Consider the following 17,270-nt stretch of genomic DNA (forward strand, 5'->3'; position numbering starts at 1 on the left):
GTCGCTAAATGTAAATACCCAAATATTATTATAGGGTTATGAGGAGACTAATCCCAATGCACAATACAATTATTTGGAGAGTTCTGACTATTTCTGGGAGGATTCTCTCCTTTTATAGACAAAGCTTGACATACAAATACCTTACACGTGTACCCTAATACCTTTTCTAGAAAGTCCTCTATTATTAGCCATACACATATACCATTACAGCTGGGATTATTTAGGCACCTGCCGGTCATCATCTTCGGGGCAACCCACTCATACTGCGTCATCATTCATAGTGACCCCGGCCCTGTCAATGGCGGCTTTGGCTTACACCCGGAGCCCCCATTGCCGTTCTCAGCTCTCGGTCAAATCATGTGTTTACAGATATCAAGCTCAGGGCACACCCAGGCCAGTCTGCATGTCAGTCTAATCTCTCCTTTCTTCACGCCAGTGATTCAACTTCAGACATGGTAACAAGTAAACGTGAATCATCTTCCCAGTGTGAATCATAGATGAGATTTTGTGCGACTTTAGGGCTAGCTAGGTTGTGTTTTTCTTTTTTCCTTTTCTTCTTTACTTCCGAAACCACCATTATAGCCGATATCAACAAGACGCGCGCGTGAGTGCCAAAATAGTTAGAGAAAAGGATTCATAGTCCCGTTCTAACTTAGTTTCCTATTTGACGTCCTCCACTTTGGTTTCTCTTTTGTAGTCCTTGTCCACCGCCATAGATTATAAATATAATCTCTCTTTTGGTTCCAAGCACAATCGAAACCTGTCCCAAACCGTTTTTCTTTCTCTAACTAGACTCTCCACAAACCTCTAGGGTTACAATGGATAAACAAGTAAAACGCAAACGTGGAACAAGTACTAGTTTGGATGATGATTCACAGAACGACTTAGATGAAATTAATAATAGTTTCAAAAGACTACGGACATCTGAAAACAAAAGTGTTGAAGATGAAGATCAAGATACGGGTGTTAGTACTACTGGAGGTGGTGCTGAAGCTTCTCAACATGCATTGCATGGTCTCCCAGGAAACGGCTCAGGATGGGTAGAGCTGTTTGTGCGTGATATCACGAGTGCATATAACATGGATGATGCAAAGACTCGTGCCTCTAAGCTTCTGGAGGTTTTAAGGAAGTCCATCCGCTTTGATGCTAGTATGGAGGTAGCAGGAAATAGCCAACAGGAGAATGTGATGCTGAAACAACAATCGGAAAAACTAATCCGAGAAAATGCTGCCCTCAAGCGAGCTGTAAATATCCAGAATGAGCGATATGATGGCATGACCCAGCAATTAAGAATGCTTCAGGTCGACAATTATGCACTTGCAATGCAACTGCGACGGGCGACAAAAAACAACTCCGAATCTGGACGTTTATATCCTGGTGATCTTTTAAGCATTGATTAGAACAAACACTAGGCACAGAATCGATCGAAGTAGTTATTTTTTTATGTTTCTAGTTTCTGTTATAATCTTTGTTTAGAAAGTGTAAGGATTTTGGAGTTCACATGACAGACAGTCCTTAAGAGAATCATTGAGTGTGTATAACAAGTTGAATAGTAAGATTTATTCTGTGTATAATGTTACCATGGTTCGACTTAATAAATGGTGCCCATACTAGTATTTTGATCTTTATTTTCTTTAGATATATAGGATTGTGCATAAAAGTGCGTATTTACTGCTCTGAGTACTCTGGCACAAGGTTCAACTTCAGGCCTCTGGCTCCAGACTCTAGTTACAAGGGAGTAACATAATCTTGGCCCATGTAGTGGTTTAATTTGTTTCTATGCGTGTTGGTAATGGGTGTGTGGACTATGAAACCTGCTTATTATTTGTGTAACCTCATCAACGGAATTGTTAAGCCTTAAGCGGATTTGGATACGTACTGCATGTCCTTTAACATATATGTATTCTGTAACTGTAGTAGTGAAAAATCTCACTACTATACCCCTTAGATAATCTATATAACAAAATAGGAAATAAGCACGAAGAACACTTAAAAGAATTTTATTAAGCTTAGAAATCAATACAAGGAAAGAAGAAGATAAAATCCTAATTTGGGGAGCAAATAACTTTCTCTGTATTATAATTCCACCTCAACTCTCCAAAAAATCTCCCTCAACACATGGGGGGTTGGTCCTATATATAGGAGTTTTACATAGTGGAGGAAAGCTAATAAAGCCCCTATTAATTTTCGGATCTGACGTGCGATGTGTTCGCACTCGTGTATTGGATCTTCTCGCACATGCTCTTGAACTTCGCACTGGCTTCACACTTTACTCGTGACCTTACGACGTCATTGATTCCGTCATCCGGGATATAATACGTGTGAGTACGTTCGGCCCCTTATATTAGTACCGCTTCGCATGATACCTATGGGTGCGATATTTAACCCCTACATTTTTCCTCTTCTCTTAGCGATCTTTATTATGGAAAGAGCGATGAGAGAAACTGCTCTTACAATCCTCTTCGCACCTTTTATGCGATTCGCCGCACCCTATCAACTTTTCATATTCCTTAACTGACAATATTCCGAGATCTCGGACTTTAACTTCTCCACGTGTCGTTCTTATCGTTTTTTTTGACACGTTGCGATTAATCCCTACAACTGTCTCTTCATATCCTTTCACTCATTAATGCATTCATAAAAGTGGATTTCGTGGGGAGGAAATGAAATCCTTTATAAGCTCTCTTCTCGTTTTCATTCCTTTCTTTTTACTTTCTTCCTTCAACCTATGCAACTTTTCTTTTCTTACTGTGGTTATTTTTTCCGTTCGACCTTGATCCTTAATCATTTTTTCCGTTCGACCTTGATCCTTAATCTTTCTTCGTTCCAACTGTTGCTTCTGTTTCCAGTTTTTTGTATTTTTCCGCCCCTTTGATCATCTTGGTTATCTTGACTACTTTGATATTTATAATCTCATTCTAGAAGAACAACAATGGGGCACAAGCCAGGTTGGAGAATGGTAGAACAGTTTGATAAGTTACAGGTCGAGCTCAGGGATAAAGTTTTCACATTATCCACTCCTCCTTCATCAGGGCCTACTCTGACGCTTAACCCTAAATGGTTCAAGATTGATCAATGGAATGATCAGAAAATCATTATCTCTGTAGGGAAGCTTCTCGTTGGTCTGCCTATCCCTCTCTTGGATCCGCGAATTCCTTTGTTTTATAAAATCATATCGCACGATAAATTTAAACGTGCAATTTTTCAGTTGAGTGGGGACGCTATAAGGATTATGGTGGAGTTCGCTCGTCGTGCGGATGGATTAGAATCCCTTTATCCTAGAGAATACAGGAATGAAGCGTATCCTGACTTAGAAATTATTTCTTCTGATTATACTGGTGATATCTTCTTTGCTAACTACGAAGTGGTGATTATGAAGTCTGAGTCATCTCGCTGTGATGTTCGTCTTTCGAGGAAAGATGGCCTCGCAGAGAATCAAAGGATTATGCTAGATGTTGGTTTTAACGATAAGACAAATCGCACTGCACGGAATTCTAATGACAATCGCTTGGATGTTTATCCTGTTATTCTTGAGGGTCCATATATCACCGGTTATGGTGACAATAGGTTGATAAACCCCCTTCTTGAGGGTTTTTCGCTCTGCTCTCCTTGGGAGTTTAGTTGGGCTGAGGAGGAGAAAGTAGTATGTCTTTCTAACCTTCATCCCTTTACAATCTTTCTTTATTTTACTTTCTTTTTTTCTCCGTTTCACTAGGTTCTTCATCTCCAGATTGCCAAGCTAAAGAAGGACTATAATGCTCACAAGAAACAAAGCACACTGGAAACTCTATGTTCGATCACTGATGACGTAAGAAATACCTTTAATTTTACTTTAACAATATTGTTGCCTCTATTTCTTATCTTTATCTGTGTGCGAAGGTGGATGGGCTAGATATTGGTGGCACTGATGATGAAGATTCTTCTGATGATGAGAAAGAGACTTCTACTCGCACAAAGCTTAAGGGAAAAACAGTTGCTTCCAAGTCCTCTACGAAGAATGTCAACAGGAAGACTAATCCCAAGAAGAAAAGAAAGATTTTCTCTACTACCTCGTCTCCTGATTCTTCAATTCCTCGCTCTCAGGGAAATGAGCTGTCGTTTCCTGATGAATCTACTTCAGCTTCTCCCATGGCCCAACTATCTCGTATCTTCAAAGATTCCTTCGCAGCTTTTGGTGATGATAACTTAGTTCGTACCTGCCAAATGATTTCTTTCATAATGCGATGCTCCCACTTTGATTCATGAATCTCTGCGAGGATCTGCCTCAGCCATATCTCCAGAGTTCCAATTTTTTATGGCTTCCATGGTATGTTTTCTCCTTCTCTTGTAGGATGGGGTGAGTTTAAGCTAATGCTTCTTCTTTGTATTCTAATTATTTTGAATTCCTTTGTGTTCTGGCCCTTACAGGTGGCGCGAGCTTCTCATGCGGTTGCCTCTGACTCGCATAGGAAGAATCACTCCTTGGAGGTTGAGTGTGCGAAGTTTAAAGGGGAGGCAGATACTCTTCGTCAGAGGAACAATCAGTTAGTAGGTGTATTTCTTTTCGCTCCCTCATATCTTGTGAAATCCTGTTGTGTCTTCATATTTTTTTTATTACTTAAACCTGCAAAACTTTATAACTTAACCGAATAGGCGGCTAGACTTCCTGATGATAATGATGCCCTTCTAGAGCTTCTTAACACCTCAGTGGACAATTTTCCCATGCGTGGTCTAGAGAATCTTAGCTGGAAGGAACTGAGGCTAAAATACGAAGCCCTTATTTATGATCATAGACCATTATTAGTTTCTAATATGACTTTTCAACGTCGTTCCCGTGAGGATAGAGAGAGAATTAGAATTTTAGAAGCCAAAAAGAATACTCTTATAACTGAGAAAGATCAAGTAACCGCTAATGGTGCGAAGGATTTAAAGCAATTTCATGAGGCTCAACTCAAGATTCAGATAGAAATAGATCGTGCGATAAGTGATAGGGATGCTCTTCTCGCTCGTGAAAATAAACTTCGCTCTCGTCTTCTAATAGAGAATGATGTTGAGTTTGAATGGGCTGCTAGAGTCCTTGATAATGCTAGGCTGGGGTTGGCTACAAATGTTAGTTTAGAATCTGACCATGCATCCCTGGTTAAAACCATCATTTTCGAAAAAGAAGGTTTCTCGTTGTCTTTGTTAATAATTTTGCCCATGTTTTGTCTCTTGAGTTGTGTATATGCGATTTTGACCCTTATCCTTATCTCTTCGCAGTTGTTGAGAAGGAATTCCTTGAAAGGAGCAGAAGTATCAGAGAGATACTAAAAGCTTACAGGAGAATTCTTCTGCTGAGATTGAAAGATTGGAAGCGAAATTCGTAGCTCGTGATACCAAGTGTCGTCGACTCAAGAAGAAGCTCAAAGCCACCGTTTCCAACTTAACCAAAGATGTTATTCGCATACGTGATGGGTCTATTAAAGAGGAAGTGGGCGATCTTTGCTCTGAAAATCGTATTCCTTTCCCATCTTATTATGAGTTTGAGGCTCCTTCGGAAAATGAAGAAACTTCTGAAATCTCAGATAGTGATGTTGAATATGAGGATTCTGATGAAGAAGATCGTGACTCTGAGGTTGATGAAGATAATGCTGGAAAGAAGTAGTTGTTTGCTTTTGTCCTTCTTTTTCGTTCTTTGTATTATACCTTCCTTTTTGTACATATACTGAGTATCTTTCATCCTTTAATAGATTTCACTTTTTTTATGCTTTTCCCTCCTTCTCCTGACTGTTTATCAAAAGAAAGATGCTTTCCTTTCTAATAATTTGTGGTAGTTTCAGGGTAACTTATAGAAGCAAATATAATAACCTATGTGCATGAGTTTATCATATAGTAATACATGTGTGTAAGTCCATTATGTGCATGAATATAACAATACATGTGTATGAGTTTATCATGTGTGCTAATATACGATTATGTGCACGAATATAACGATACATGTGTATGATTTTATCACGTGTGCGAATATACGATTTCTATCATGTTTGACACGAGGCAATCACACTAGTGTGAATAACATATTTTTATTGTGTTTATAATCCCATTCTTGCCTCTGTTAATCGCAGGAGTGCAATTGCCTCTGCTAAATCCTTAATTATGCATGTTACCTTTGAAATTCAAAATCATACCTTTGCCTCTAGTTTTATTTCATCCTGCAAAAATAGTGTTAGTGCAGTCTTTTGTGTTTGTTCATGAGGTCTTATTGAGCCTCCCTAATTAGAGGTCTTAATCAGCCTCCCATGTTAATAGGACTTATCTCTGCCTCAGGGTATTCATTTTGGTCATGCGACGAAATCGCAGGAGGTCTCTACGCTTTCGCGCAACGACCCATTGATCTCGTCTTATCATCTTTCGTATTATTGCCTCTGCAGGATTTTTTTATGCACCAGTACGACAGGTCGATACTCTTGTTTGAGTTATAGTCCTATGATATTGACGTCTTTTGACACAATTCATCTCCCTAATGGAGGGTGCCATCCTTATTTTCCCCATGGTTGTCCTTTCAAGGAGGCGTACCCCTACCAGATTAGGGTGGGATCCTCCCATCCAGTGATGCAACAACAAGTTGTTTTCGCGGTCTCTTTCGAGACTGCACCCTAAGTGGGGTATATTGAGGACCGAGTGTATCATAGCCAGAACTTACCAAGAGCGGTGAGGTACGCTCCAGACGCCCCTGACACCCTTGGCTCAACCATGTACCGCGACGCCCTGGTCGAGTTTCTACACTCTGTGATGGAGAACTTAGTACCTTAGCCTTTCGACTAAGGAGTCTCTACTGGATAGGATTTTATTTCGCCCCCAATATCCATGACTCAGGTTCCAGGGATGGTGTGGCTTTCGCCCGAGCCATGCATTACTAGGTTTTCCCCAATTATGACGCGCGTTAGGGCTTATTTATATTGCCTCTTGCACAAGTGCGAACTAGGGTGCACGCCACAATTGGATTCCTAGCCTCCCTAGTTAGAGGTTTTAAATTTTGTTGCCCCCTAATGAGGTCTTATTTTGGAGGTCTTATTTTTGCCTCGTTTCTCTACTTGCATGTTAGGAGTATGTGTTGTAGAAGGAACAAAACTTTTCTATTAATAATCTTTGCTTGTACAATTCTAATATTCCTTTCTCTTCTTTATTCGCACAAATAGAAATATCTTACTAATACTTTATAATAATTTATTAGCTACTTCACCCTTTTTATTTCTTCACTCACTTCGCATGCAGGTAATATTTTTGGATTGATTAAGTCGCGCGTCCTAACCGAAAAAACTTCTTTAGATATTTCTTGTTATAGAGAAGACTCTCCCTTTTCTCCATATTTCTTCCATTTCTTTCCATTAACTTGTACATCCTATTACCAACATATTTCTTCACCACATAAGGTCCCGCCCATGCTACTTTTTCTTTATTCTTACTCCCCTGCTTTCGATATGGTGGTACTTGGCTCATGACTAACTCTCTTGGTTGTAATTCTTCCCTTTCAGATTTCTTCGCGTATTCATGCCTTTTTGCTATGTTGACCGTCCTCATCTGAATTGGTTCTGTACTAGTTCTTTCCTTACTCTCTTTTTCGATCCCAACATCTTCTTTCTTTGATGATTCCTCATCTTTATGATAATCATCGACTTCTCCTTCTTTTTCTATGAAGTTCACCATCAATCTTTCGCATCACTTACTTTCTTTTGCATCACGCTTTCAATTTCTTCTCTTACTCGCACGCACTTCACTTTTCTCAACATCAATTTCATTGCATGTTTTCGCTTCATTAACATCTCCTCTGATGACTCCAACGCCTTGTGGTAATGGAGACGTGATACACTGATGATATGTGGAAGCCACACCCAGAATACTATGTAACCATGGTCTTCCAATTAATGCATTGTATGGAGATTCGACGTCCACGACACAAAAGGTTATTTCTGTAAAGATTGTCTTAATAGGGATTCGCATGGTAATCTCTCCCTTTGGCTTGTTAGTTGATCCATTGAAGCCGTATATTTTATAAGTTGAAGGAATCAAATCTTCATCTTTTCTTCCCATTGTCTTATATGTATGATAAAACAAAATATCCACCGAGCTCCCAGAATCAATTAGTATTCTATTTATCTCCCATGTGAGATCCTATTCACCTTCTTCCTTATCCGGCTTTTCTTTTGGTGTTATCTCTAACTTAACCACCAGGGGACTCTCGTGGAGTTCGCCTCCTCCAGATACTTCTTCTACGCTAAATGTGATTGGCTGCTTCTGCCATTCTTTTAGTTTTAGTATCTTTGCTAGGTTCATTATTTCCTTCCCTTCAACATCCCTTGCAAATATTCGGCTTAACACATTGTCGTGAAAGTCTTCTATACTTTAGAATGAGTGTATTATTGAGTTACAATGTAAATTCTTGGCATTCTCCCCCACTTCTATCAGAAAGGTATTTTTTCCTTTCTCCGCTCCTGACGTCTGTCCACCTGTTGTTGGTTGTGGTGGTGGAGGAGGTAGTGGTGTAGCTAGGAAGTGGTTAAGATTTCCTTTTCCAATCATCTTTAATATGATTCGTTGTATGTTCTTGCAGTTATTCGTTGTATGGCCATGGAAACGATGATAAGAACAAAATTCTTTACTTCTTCTTCCTGATGGTGGTTCTTGCCCTAGATTAGGTGTTGTTGTTATCTCCTCCATGAATACAACAGCTTCCCAGACTTTATCCACTGTTGTGTTAAGAGGTGGCATCCTGACCTCCTCATGGACTTTGTAGTTCGCGCCTTGATTGTAATACCTCATATTTCCTCCATATCTGTCTCCCTAATTGTCGTATCTTGCGACTTTGTTGTTTCCTCCATGATTGTTGTATTGCCTCTCTCTGTACTCTCGCTCATACATTTCTTGATCTCTGCTACTCATTGCTACCTGTTTTTGTTGATCTTCTATGATCATTTTCTCTTTGCTTCCCTGCGAAGTGCTCCCAACAGCTTTCGCTATTCTTGGTAATAGACTCGCATTCCCTTCTCTTTCACTCGCGACTGCAACCGAGTAAGATTCCATATCCCTCTGCTTTTCTTCTAGAGCAATATACTCTTCCTGGTACTCGCGTAGATCCTCCATTGTTATCCTGTCCTTCATACTGAATATCTATGTGTACAACAAGTCAGTAGGAAACAGGGCAATGATGAATGCTAAGATGATATTTCTTTCATCCACTCATCCTGCCATTTCGCTACACATTGTCCTCCATCTAGTTGTCACAGCTCGCAGGCTTTCATTAGTTCTCCTCCTTAGGCTGAATACTTTCTCGATTCCTGGCCTTAGCATATTGTTGTTGATGTATTGTCTTAAGAACAAACTCTGCCGGTGCTGGAATGATATTATTGATTCTACTGGAAATCCTTCAAACCACTTTAAAGCTTCTCCTGCGAGGCTTGATGGGAAATACTTGCATGAGACCGCATCGTTATCTTCATATTGTAGTAAAGATAATATGTACGTCGTTATGTGTTGGATTGCGCATGTAGGTCCATCAAAGATACTAGGAAATATGGTTAGTGTACACTTCGTGGGTATTGTTACTAATTGTATCCGCCGTGCGAAGGGCGTCTTTGCTGCTTCTGCTATTGCCTCTTCTAGCTGCCTTTTTCCTCCATCTTTCCCTTTAGCCATTAGCTCTCTTAGTTCTGTTATTTCTCTTAGGATTTCATCGTTAGAGAATGGGTTCTCTTGTTGCTGTATCGGCCTTTTCAAGATTGCCTATTTTAGTCTGTTTTCATGCCTGTTTTGACGCACGACCTCCTCTAATTCTCGTTGCTCAGCTTCTTCTCTCCTCCTTTTTCACCTGTCTCTTTCATCCCTTTCGTGCTCTCCTATCTCTCTCATTTTGTTGACTCAACATTTCTCTTCCATGGAGTATCATCCTTGCTTGTTCTGGGTCATTTTCCTGTTCTGAATCGCCTTGGATTCAGTTATATTCTCCATTTCTCTCTAGTTTATCTTCTATGCGACGCCTGGGTTCATTCTCTCTTGCCTGTACGTATCGATCTTCTATTTGATTGTGTTTGTGCTCCTCCTGCATGTTGTCACCTACCTGAAGATTATTAACCAAATTATTATCTATAAATTGTCTACGTTCATCGCTTCTGTGACCAGATCTGCTTCGTCTGGAGGTACTTGTACTTGTCCTTGATCTTGATCTCACACGTGTTGTTATGGATCGTGACTGTGACCTTTGTTCCTGTAGTCTGTGGTTCTCTTGTCTTAGTTCATCATTCTGGCGTATCAAGTTCGCGTGCATTTCCTCCTCCCTTCTTCTTTCATCGACCATCCTTTGCCTCAACTCTGCAACGGTCATGTTCTCCTCGTTTTTTCCTACCATTCCTTCCTCCTGCGTTCTCCCTTCGTTTTCTTCTGCAGTATCAGTATCCGTATTGTGAACACTTACATCAAAATTTCTTTGATCGGTCTCTCTTGGTTCCTGATGGATCTGTAATCTGACCGTTTGAGATCTGTTGTTCCTCTCTCCCACTTTTGATGTCTCTGCGATTTCGCCTCTTCTTCTACCTGCAATTCTTCTACTCCTCCTACTCGGTGTTGCATTTTCTCCTGCAGATGCTTGTCTCACCATTTTGTGTTCCTGAAATAACACTTTTCTCGCAAATTTATGTAAACTAAGACTTCCTTCCTAAATGAAAACTATGTTTTGAATGATTGAATTCAAATGTTGAAATTCCGAGAGAACAGTCGAAATCTTTCACGAAAACAAGAACAACAAGAAACCTTTGAAGAATATAACCCTTGGGATTACTCCATAGGTTTGAAATCAGCGAGTACTCAAGAAAAAACTTATGAACTTATCTGTTTTACACACCGAAATTCAATGAAAAGAGGCAAAAAAATCTTTCACAAAAAACAAGAATATAAGAAATCTTCGAGAAATCAGTTTAAAACTTTCGCAAACAGGTGTAATCTCTTCCCCGAGCTGTATTCTAGCGCCAAAATGTGGTAGTGAAAAATCTCACTACTACACCCCTTAGATAATATATAAAACAAACTAGGAAATCATCATGAAGTACTTAAAAGAATTTTATTAAGCTTAGAAATCAATACAAGGAAAGAAGAAGATAAAACCCTAACTTGGGGAGCAAATAACTTTCTCTCTCTTATAGTTCTACCTCAACTCTCCAAAAGATCTCCCTCAACACAGGGGTTGGTCCTATATATAGGAGTTTTACATAGTGGAGGACAGCTAATAATGCCCCTATTAATTTTCGGATCTGACGTGCGTGTGTTCGCACCCGCGTATTGGATCTTCTCGCACGTGCTCTTGAACTTCGCACTGGCTTCACACTTTACTTGTGACCTTACGACGTCATTGATTCCGTCATCTGGGATATAATACGTGCGAGTACGTTCGACCCCTTATATTAGTACCGCTTCGCATGATACCTATGGGTGCGATATTTAACCCCTATAGTAACCCCATAAATGGAATTGGTGGCCGGATTTGGCTACTGTCCTTTAACTAATAAGTACAATAGATCTACGAGTATTCCAGAAATCCCCAACAGGTTGAGGTTTACACTCTTGGATGTGACAATGGAGTGATAGATATTGGTGCACTTGCTGGAATGCTCCCTTTAGGTGTACAACGTTCCTTCAGCTCTGGCTGCTCGCCTTCTTCTCTTACTTGGATTGTTTGTGAGGATTCTTCTAGCTAGTTAGTAGTTTTTCTTGTTTTAACTGGTTCTTATACTTTATATCGATTAAGGATTTATTTCGTATTTACTTTTACCACGGGGTGGTTTGATTCTACTGGCGAGTTCTAGAAAGATTGATACACCTGCAACCTAACGCCTTCCAAGTCCCCTTCGACGTTTTGTACGTAGTAGCACAAAGAGGCGTAGTAACCTCTGGCGTTCAAAAAATAATTGGATGTAATTGTAAAGGGATCGCACCCCTATGGATCAAAAAAAAAAAAAAAGAATTCATTACACGCCGACTAAGGGGATCGAACCCTTGACCACGGGATTAAAAGTCACGCGCTCTACCACTGAGCAAGTCGGCAATGGCTTGGTGTTGAGTCACACACCAAAGAAATTAAACAGATCCATAGATGATGATAAAAGGATTTGCCATGCGGTGCACATATATGCACGGATTAGGCAAACCAAAAATTGGAGTAAGAAAAGGAAGCAGATATTCCAAAAATAAACTTCTATTTTAACCAACTTCTCATAAAGTCGGTTTGCTCGTCTATAAATACCCGTCCCCCAAGCTGTTTTGCTCTCAGTCTTCTGTAAAAATAAAAACTAGTCCCGTCAGCGAGAATTTCATTCGAAGAATTCCAAGAAAATCTCTAGGGTTACAATGGATCAAGCTTCTGCAGATAAACAAGCAGTAAAACGCAAACGTGGAACAAGTATTAGTTCAGACGACCATTCACCGGATGAGTTAGATGAAATTAACAGTAGTTTTAAAAGACTAAAAACATCTGAAACAAAAGCGTTAAGGATTTTGGATTTCACATGACACACAATCCTCATGAGTATTTAATTAAGAATACATGTAATGCTTTAATTTTAATCTGTTTCAATGCAAAAAAAAAAGAAGTTGAAAAGCATAATAACGCCGACTAAGGGGATCGAACCCTTGACCACGGGATTAAAAGTCACGCGCTCTACCACTGAGCTAAGTCGGCATTGGCTTTGTAGTTTATTCCACATTTTTGCTTTGATTTTCTGTTTCCTTCCACTCCAGAAGCATTTTGAGGGACTCACAAGAGCATATTAGGCCATAAAATGGTCATGAGTGTATTCTAAATAGATTGAAAACAAAGTACAAATTACTGACTTCATGGTAAAGCAATCTCAGGAAAAGAAGAGTTAACTAAAAAGACAGAGAGGTGTAGTAGCTGTACACAAAAAGTGAAAAGTAAAAAAGTGTTGGCATTTCAAAATTACTGTACCAACACTGAATACGAAATAAACTTCCTACCTAACTGGTGGTCTTGAAAAGACCTGAAATAGTAAATATGTATTGGTGGTGTGTTTATTATAGAACATAGCAGAGTTCATGAGAAGCTGTGGATGTTGAACTGTTGGTCCCTCCCATTCCTCCCATGTTTCCAAGCATCATAATACCCATCATGTCTTTCGATTAACCCATTTGCTTCAGGAGGTTCAGAATCTGAGGAAAAACTTTACTCATCTGTTGTAGATTCATTTTGCATTGCAATCCATTCTTGGATATTTGGAGTCCTTTCATCGCGCCCAAGGCCTTTGCTTGTCGTTTGTATTCTTCCAACATCTCCATCACATCTCTGACCTGACAACCTGAACCCCTTTGCTACCCTCATGACCCGAGAGTAGTCATTCATAATTTTTGGGTCGGTACTGTCCAACTCTGATGCAAGATGTCATAAGCGTGTCAAGATCCTACAAAACGCTCCAGACAGCATATCTGAAATATAAACTTCTAAAAAGTAACCGTGTTATACAAGAAGAGGTACCTTCATTTGTCATCGAGTCCATAATAGTCGTGTAGAGTTTGATCTTTGACTGATATACCTTCTCGTCAACCTTGGGCATTAATTTTTCACAAAATCCCGGAAGCATAGACAAAAGCTAACAAGCCACAATAAGATCACAGTCATTTTAGAGGTACATCACATGCCTACATATGAAAGAAAACAAGTAAAGTGAAGCCAAAGTCATATACTGTATTATACAGGAGAGAAACAAAATATTAGACCTGCCTAATGGAACCCATATTGAGCATGTACTGGCGGTACAGCCTCATTGTAAATTTTCCTTCCAATAGTTTATCAAGAAGCTCTTGCTGTTGATCCGGAGGGACAACTTCATGGATTTTTTCCTTAAAGCCAGACAAGTCTCCCATACCTATTTTAAATGAAAGTTAAATACATGAAATGACTTTTTAAAAAGACGAAAAGGACTATATCAAACATGAAAGTGTAATCACTAAAAACAAGAAGTTCATGATACCTAATAGATGGCTGACAAATGTATTAACATCAAAAACTTTAAAATCATCCTTATGCTCTCCAGTCCCGAGGAATATGACAGGACTCTTTGTGGCTGCGACTCTGCCAAACAAGTAAAATTGAATTCAGATCTTGATAAATCAAAGTGGAAGAACTCCAGCTGACGTGAAAGTCCAAGTGCCTAACACATCATGCCCAAGAAACCATTCAACTCTTACAAATAGGGGTTCCTAAGTTCATTACTAGTTCCTAGTAGTTCCCCTAAACAATACTTTTATGTACCAAATGTTCTGTTAGATAATTTAAGCCTCAAATCTTCCAAAGCTTACATTTTTATCACAAAAACTGATCTGATTCTTATATAAAGAACGGTCAATCTGATGCAAGTATTACAACTCCCTTACTTCAAACCATCAGAAGTCAGCCAAATTGGTCTTGCTTGAAGATGTTATCAAGGTTCTTGTAGGTATACAATTTGTTTGAAAATTTTCAAGGTTACCTAGGGCATAGCACACAAATATATGAAATTTGCCAAACATGATACATTCTCGAAGTAAATGCAGTAAATAGTGTAACTGAGATATAGCTTTATAGTGGCACTTACGCACTAAGCGCACCACCGCCCTTTGCTGCACCCTCAGTTTTTGTAACAATAACAGCACCAACTGAAACACTTCAGTGGAAGGCTTGAGCTTGACTGAAAGCAGCTAGACCAATACTACTATCCATAACGAAAATAACAAGATCTGGATTCTGGAATTGTTAGAAAAAGAAAGATGGCGATTACTTACCAATTAGACATACATATAATACCAGAGAAGATAATAACAGCAAATATAAATTACCGTTGATTCAGCCAGCTGCCGCATTTCTTCAAAAAGAGAAGTTTCCTGCTGATGACGACCACTTGTATCTACAATAATAAGATCACAGTTTTCCTTCTTGAACCTCTCTACCCCTTCTATTGCAATTTTTACAGGATCTGATTCCATATAGCTGTTGATGATAAACCAAATCACAACGTGAATGAGAAAGTGACATAAATTTAAGGAGCCAATGAAATTGAATCTTCGTACAGGAAAAAGAATCAAGTTTGAAACTTTAATTGGTTGTTTTCTAGAAAACTCCTCATATCACAGCTAGCAAAGAAATCCATAGGTTTCAGTAAGAAGGTGGCATTATGTATGACATAATGGACAAGACTAGGATCCAAAAGTATAACCTTCCATAGAATGGGATCTCAGCTTTGGTCGCATTTTGCTTCAACTGATCAAAAGCACCAGCTCTAAATGTATCAGCACATACTAGTGCCGGTGTGAAACCCTTCTTCTTATGATAATACACATATTTCATACAGCTTGTTGTCTTTCCAGAACCTACATAGTCAGAAAAAAACATGTGATAAAGAAAACTATCAAAAACAGAATCTAAATTCACTAGTCCACTGATCAATGCGAAAACACAAGGGAGCGAGAAACGGAACACAATATGCTACCTTGCAAACCAACGAACATTATAACGCTTGGTTTCCCCTTTTCTGGAGAGAAAGAAGGCTTCCCTGTATCCAACATTTTACATAACTCATTGAATACGGCCTGACAAAAGAAGAGAACCTTTTATTACTGGAAACTACAATAGCAAAGCAAAAGTTGCAGGATAACAAAAGCTTTATCAGAAAACTCAGAAACATAGAAGCAGAAAAACCCAAAAGTTAAGAATTGAAATATTAGCAAACTGCAGGTCCAATAGAAAAAGACAGGATCACTGTAAAATTTCTGTAGAGTATAATTCCTAAATGTCCGAACACATTCCTAAATGTCCAAACAAAAATACAGAAATAAATAGCTTAGCCTACTGATTATCACCATTTTAAAGAGGTATCAACTAGACAGGCAGACGTGACAAAAGATTTTCTCATAAACCAGAATGGAGTCAATGGACTATAAGTGCAAACTTCAAGTTCAAGGGTGATTTACCGAATCCAACTTGCTGCTAACCTTGTGAACATTAGTCCTTCGTAGACCTACCACCTATGCTAACTGAGGCTGCCCAATAGCACGGTTCAGCAGTGTTGCAAACTTAGTTTTATGTGGCAACCCCAATATCTTTTCCTTTCTAAAGATTATCTATTATTGGTTACACAAACCTGCTCTAGTGACTTAGTTAATTGCTGCGAACAAAATAAAGAAGCTTAATCAAAAAATTTACTAGGCAGTCTTCAAGATTCAACAAGTATTCACCTCATAAGCTATTATACCCTCGTATGAAACTACTTGAATGGTATATTCACATGTTTCCAGTTCGAGCTATCTTCTAATTTAACTATGCATGCAACACAAAAGATCATCCTATACAAGTGTCGTGACTCTTCTCGAAGACGAACCAAAATCATACACTATAATATCCTAGTGAAAACCCCAAAATTTACTATCCCAAGCAACAACTTCAACATGCCTCTAAGATCGATCAGTAATTACGGTCGTTACTACTTACTAGTGCATAATGTAACCAATGTAGAATAAAAATAATGCCGTGTTACAATTGTTCATAATGCAATCAACAAAAAGCTAAACATAAAACAAGAATTCTTAATTTCATCTCCAATTTTGCACATTAAGGTGAATTTCAAGTATGTACCTCTTGGATGATCCTGCGTTTATTGTGCCCAGCAGTTACATCACCAAGATTAACATTCTTTTTGATATTCATATTCAAATTTTTAACTAGATCCATAGAAACATCGGCTTTTATCAAAGCACGAGTGATTTCATTAAGACAATCAATCAATACTTTCTCATGGATTACTGTTGCATTGTTCATCTGTGCAAGAGCACGGCAGAGACTCCCGCCTAATTCACCTAACACCATCGTGAATGATGATTCAAAATCAACTCAATTCAACTGGATCGAACTGGATTTAGGGTTTTTATCTGAGAGAGATTTACAGAGGAAGGGGAAAATCAATTTATTTCTCCTTGGAAGGCTGCCCCAAGTAATAACCGAGTACCCTTTGAGATCAAGTCAAGTGGGACCGGGCCAAAGAGGTTTCCCATGATCCTATGGGAAAAACTAGTCAGCGGCCAAAGTATGTCCAATCGGTCGAAGGCAAACTTTTGTTTGGCCGATCGGCTATACTTTGGCGGCCAACGACTATTTACCCCCTTCAGCTTATGCTATTTACCCCCTTCATTTCGTGTTTACTAACTTTGCTCTGTGTATTAGAATGAAGTCACAAAATTCGTGTTATATAATTATCTGAATCGTTCCGGTAAGAAATTAGGCT

General features: G+C 39.1%; 1 protein-coding gene, 2 non-coding genes and 1 pseudogene across 3 annotated transcripts; 1 reads left to right on the forward strand and 3 right to left on the reverse strand.

Moving 5' to 3' along the window:
• Nucleotides 1-818: 818 nt before the first annotated feature.
• On the forward strand, nt 819-1,400 carry LOC113352842. Its single transcript, XM_026596607.1, has one exon. The coding sequence runs from the start codon at nt 819-821 to the stop codon at nt 1,398-1,400; it is 582 nt and encodes a 193-aa protein (XP_026452392.1).
• Nucleotides 1,401-11,977: 10,577 nt separating this feature from the next.
• Nucleotides 11,978-12,048, reverse strand: TRNAK-UUU. Its single transcript has one exon. It is a non-coding gene; the product is annotated as a tRNA-Lys (tRNA).
• A 562-nt stretch (nt 12,049-12,610) lies between these two features.
• Nucleotides 12,611-12,682, reverse strand: TRNAK-UUU. Its single transcript has one exon. It is a non-coding gene; the product is annotated as a tRNA-Lys (tRNA).
• A 176-nt stretch (nt 12,683-12,858) lies between these two features.
• On the reverse strand, nt 12,859-16,956 carry LOC113354539 (annotated as a pseudogene).
• Nucleotides 16,957-17,270: the final 314 nt, after the last annotated feature.

This window comes from Papaver somniferum, chromosome 2, assembly GCF_003573695.1.
Source record: "Papaver somniferum cultivar HN1 chromosome 2, ASM357369v1, whole genome shotgun sequence".
NCBI lineage: Eukaryota > Viridiplantae > Streptophyta > Magnoliopsida > Ranunculales > Papaveraceae > Papaver > Papaver somniferum.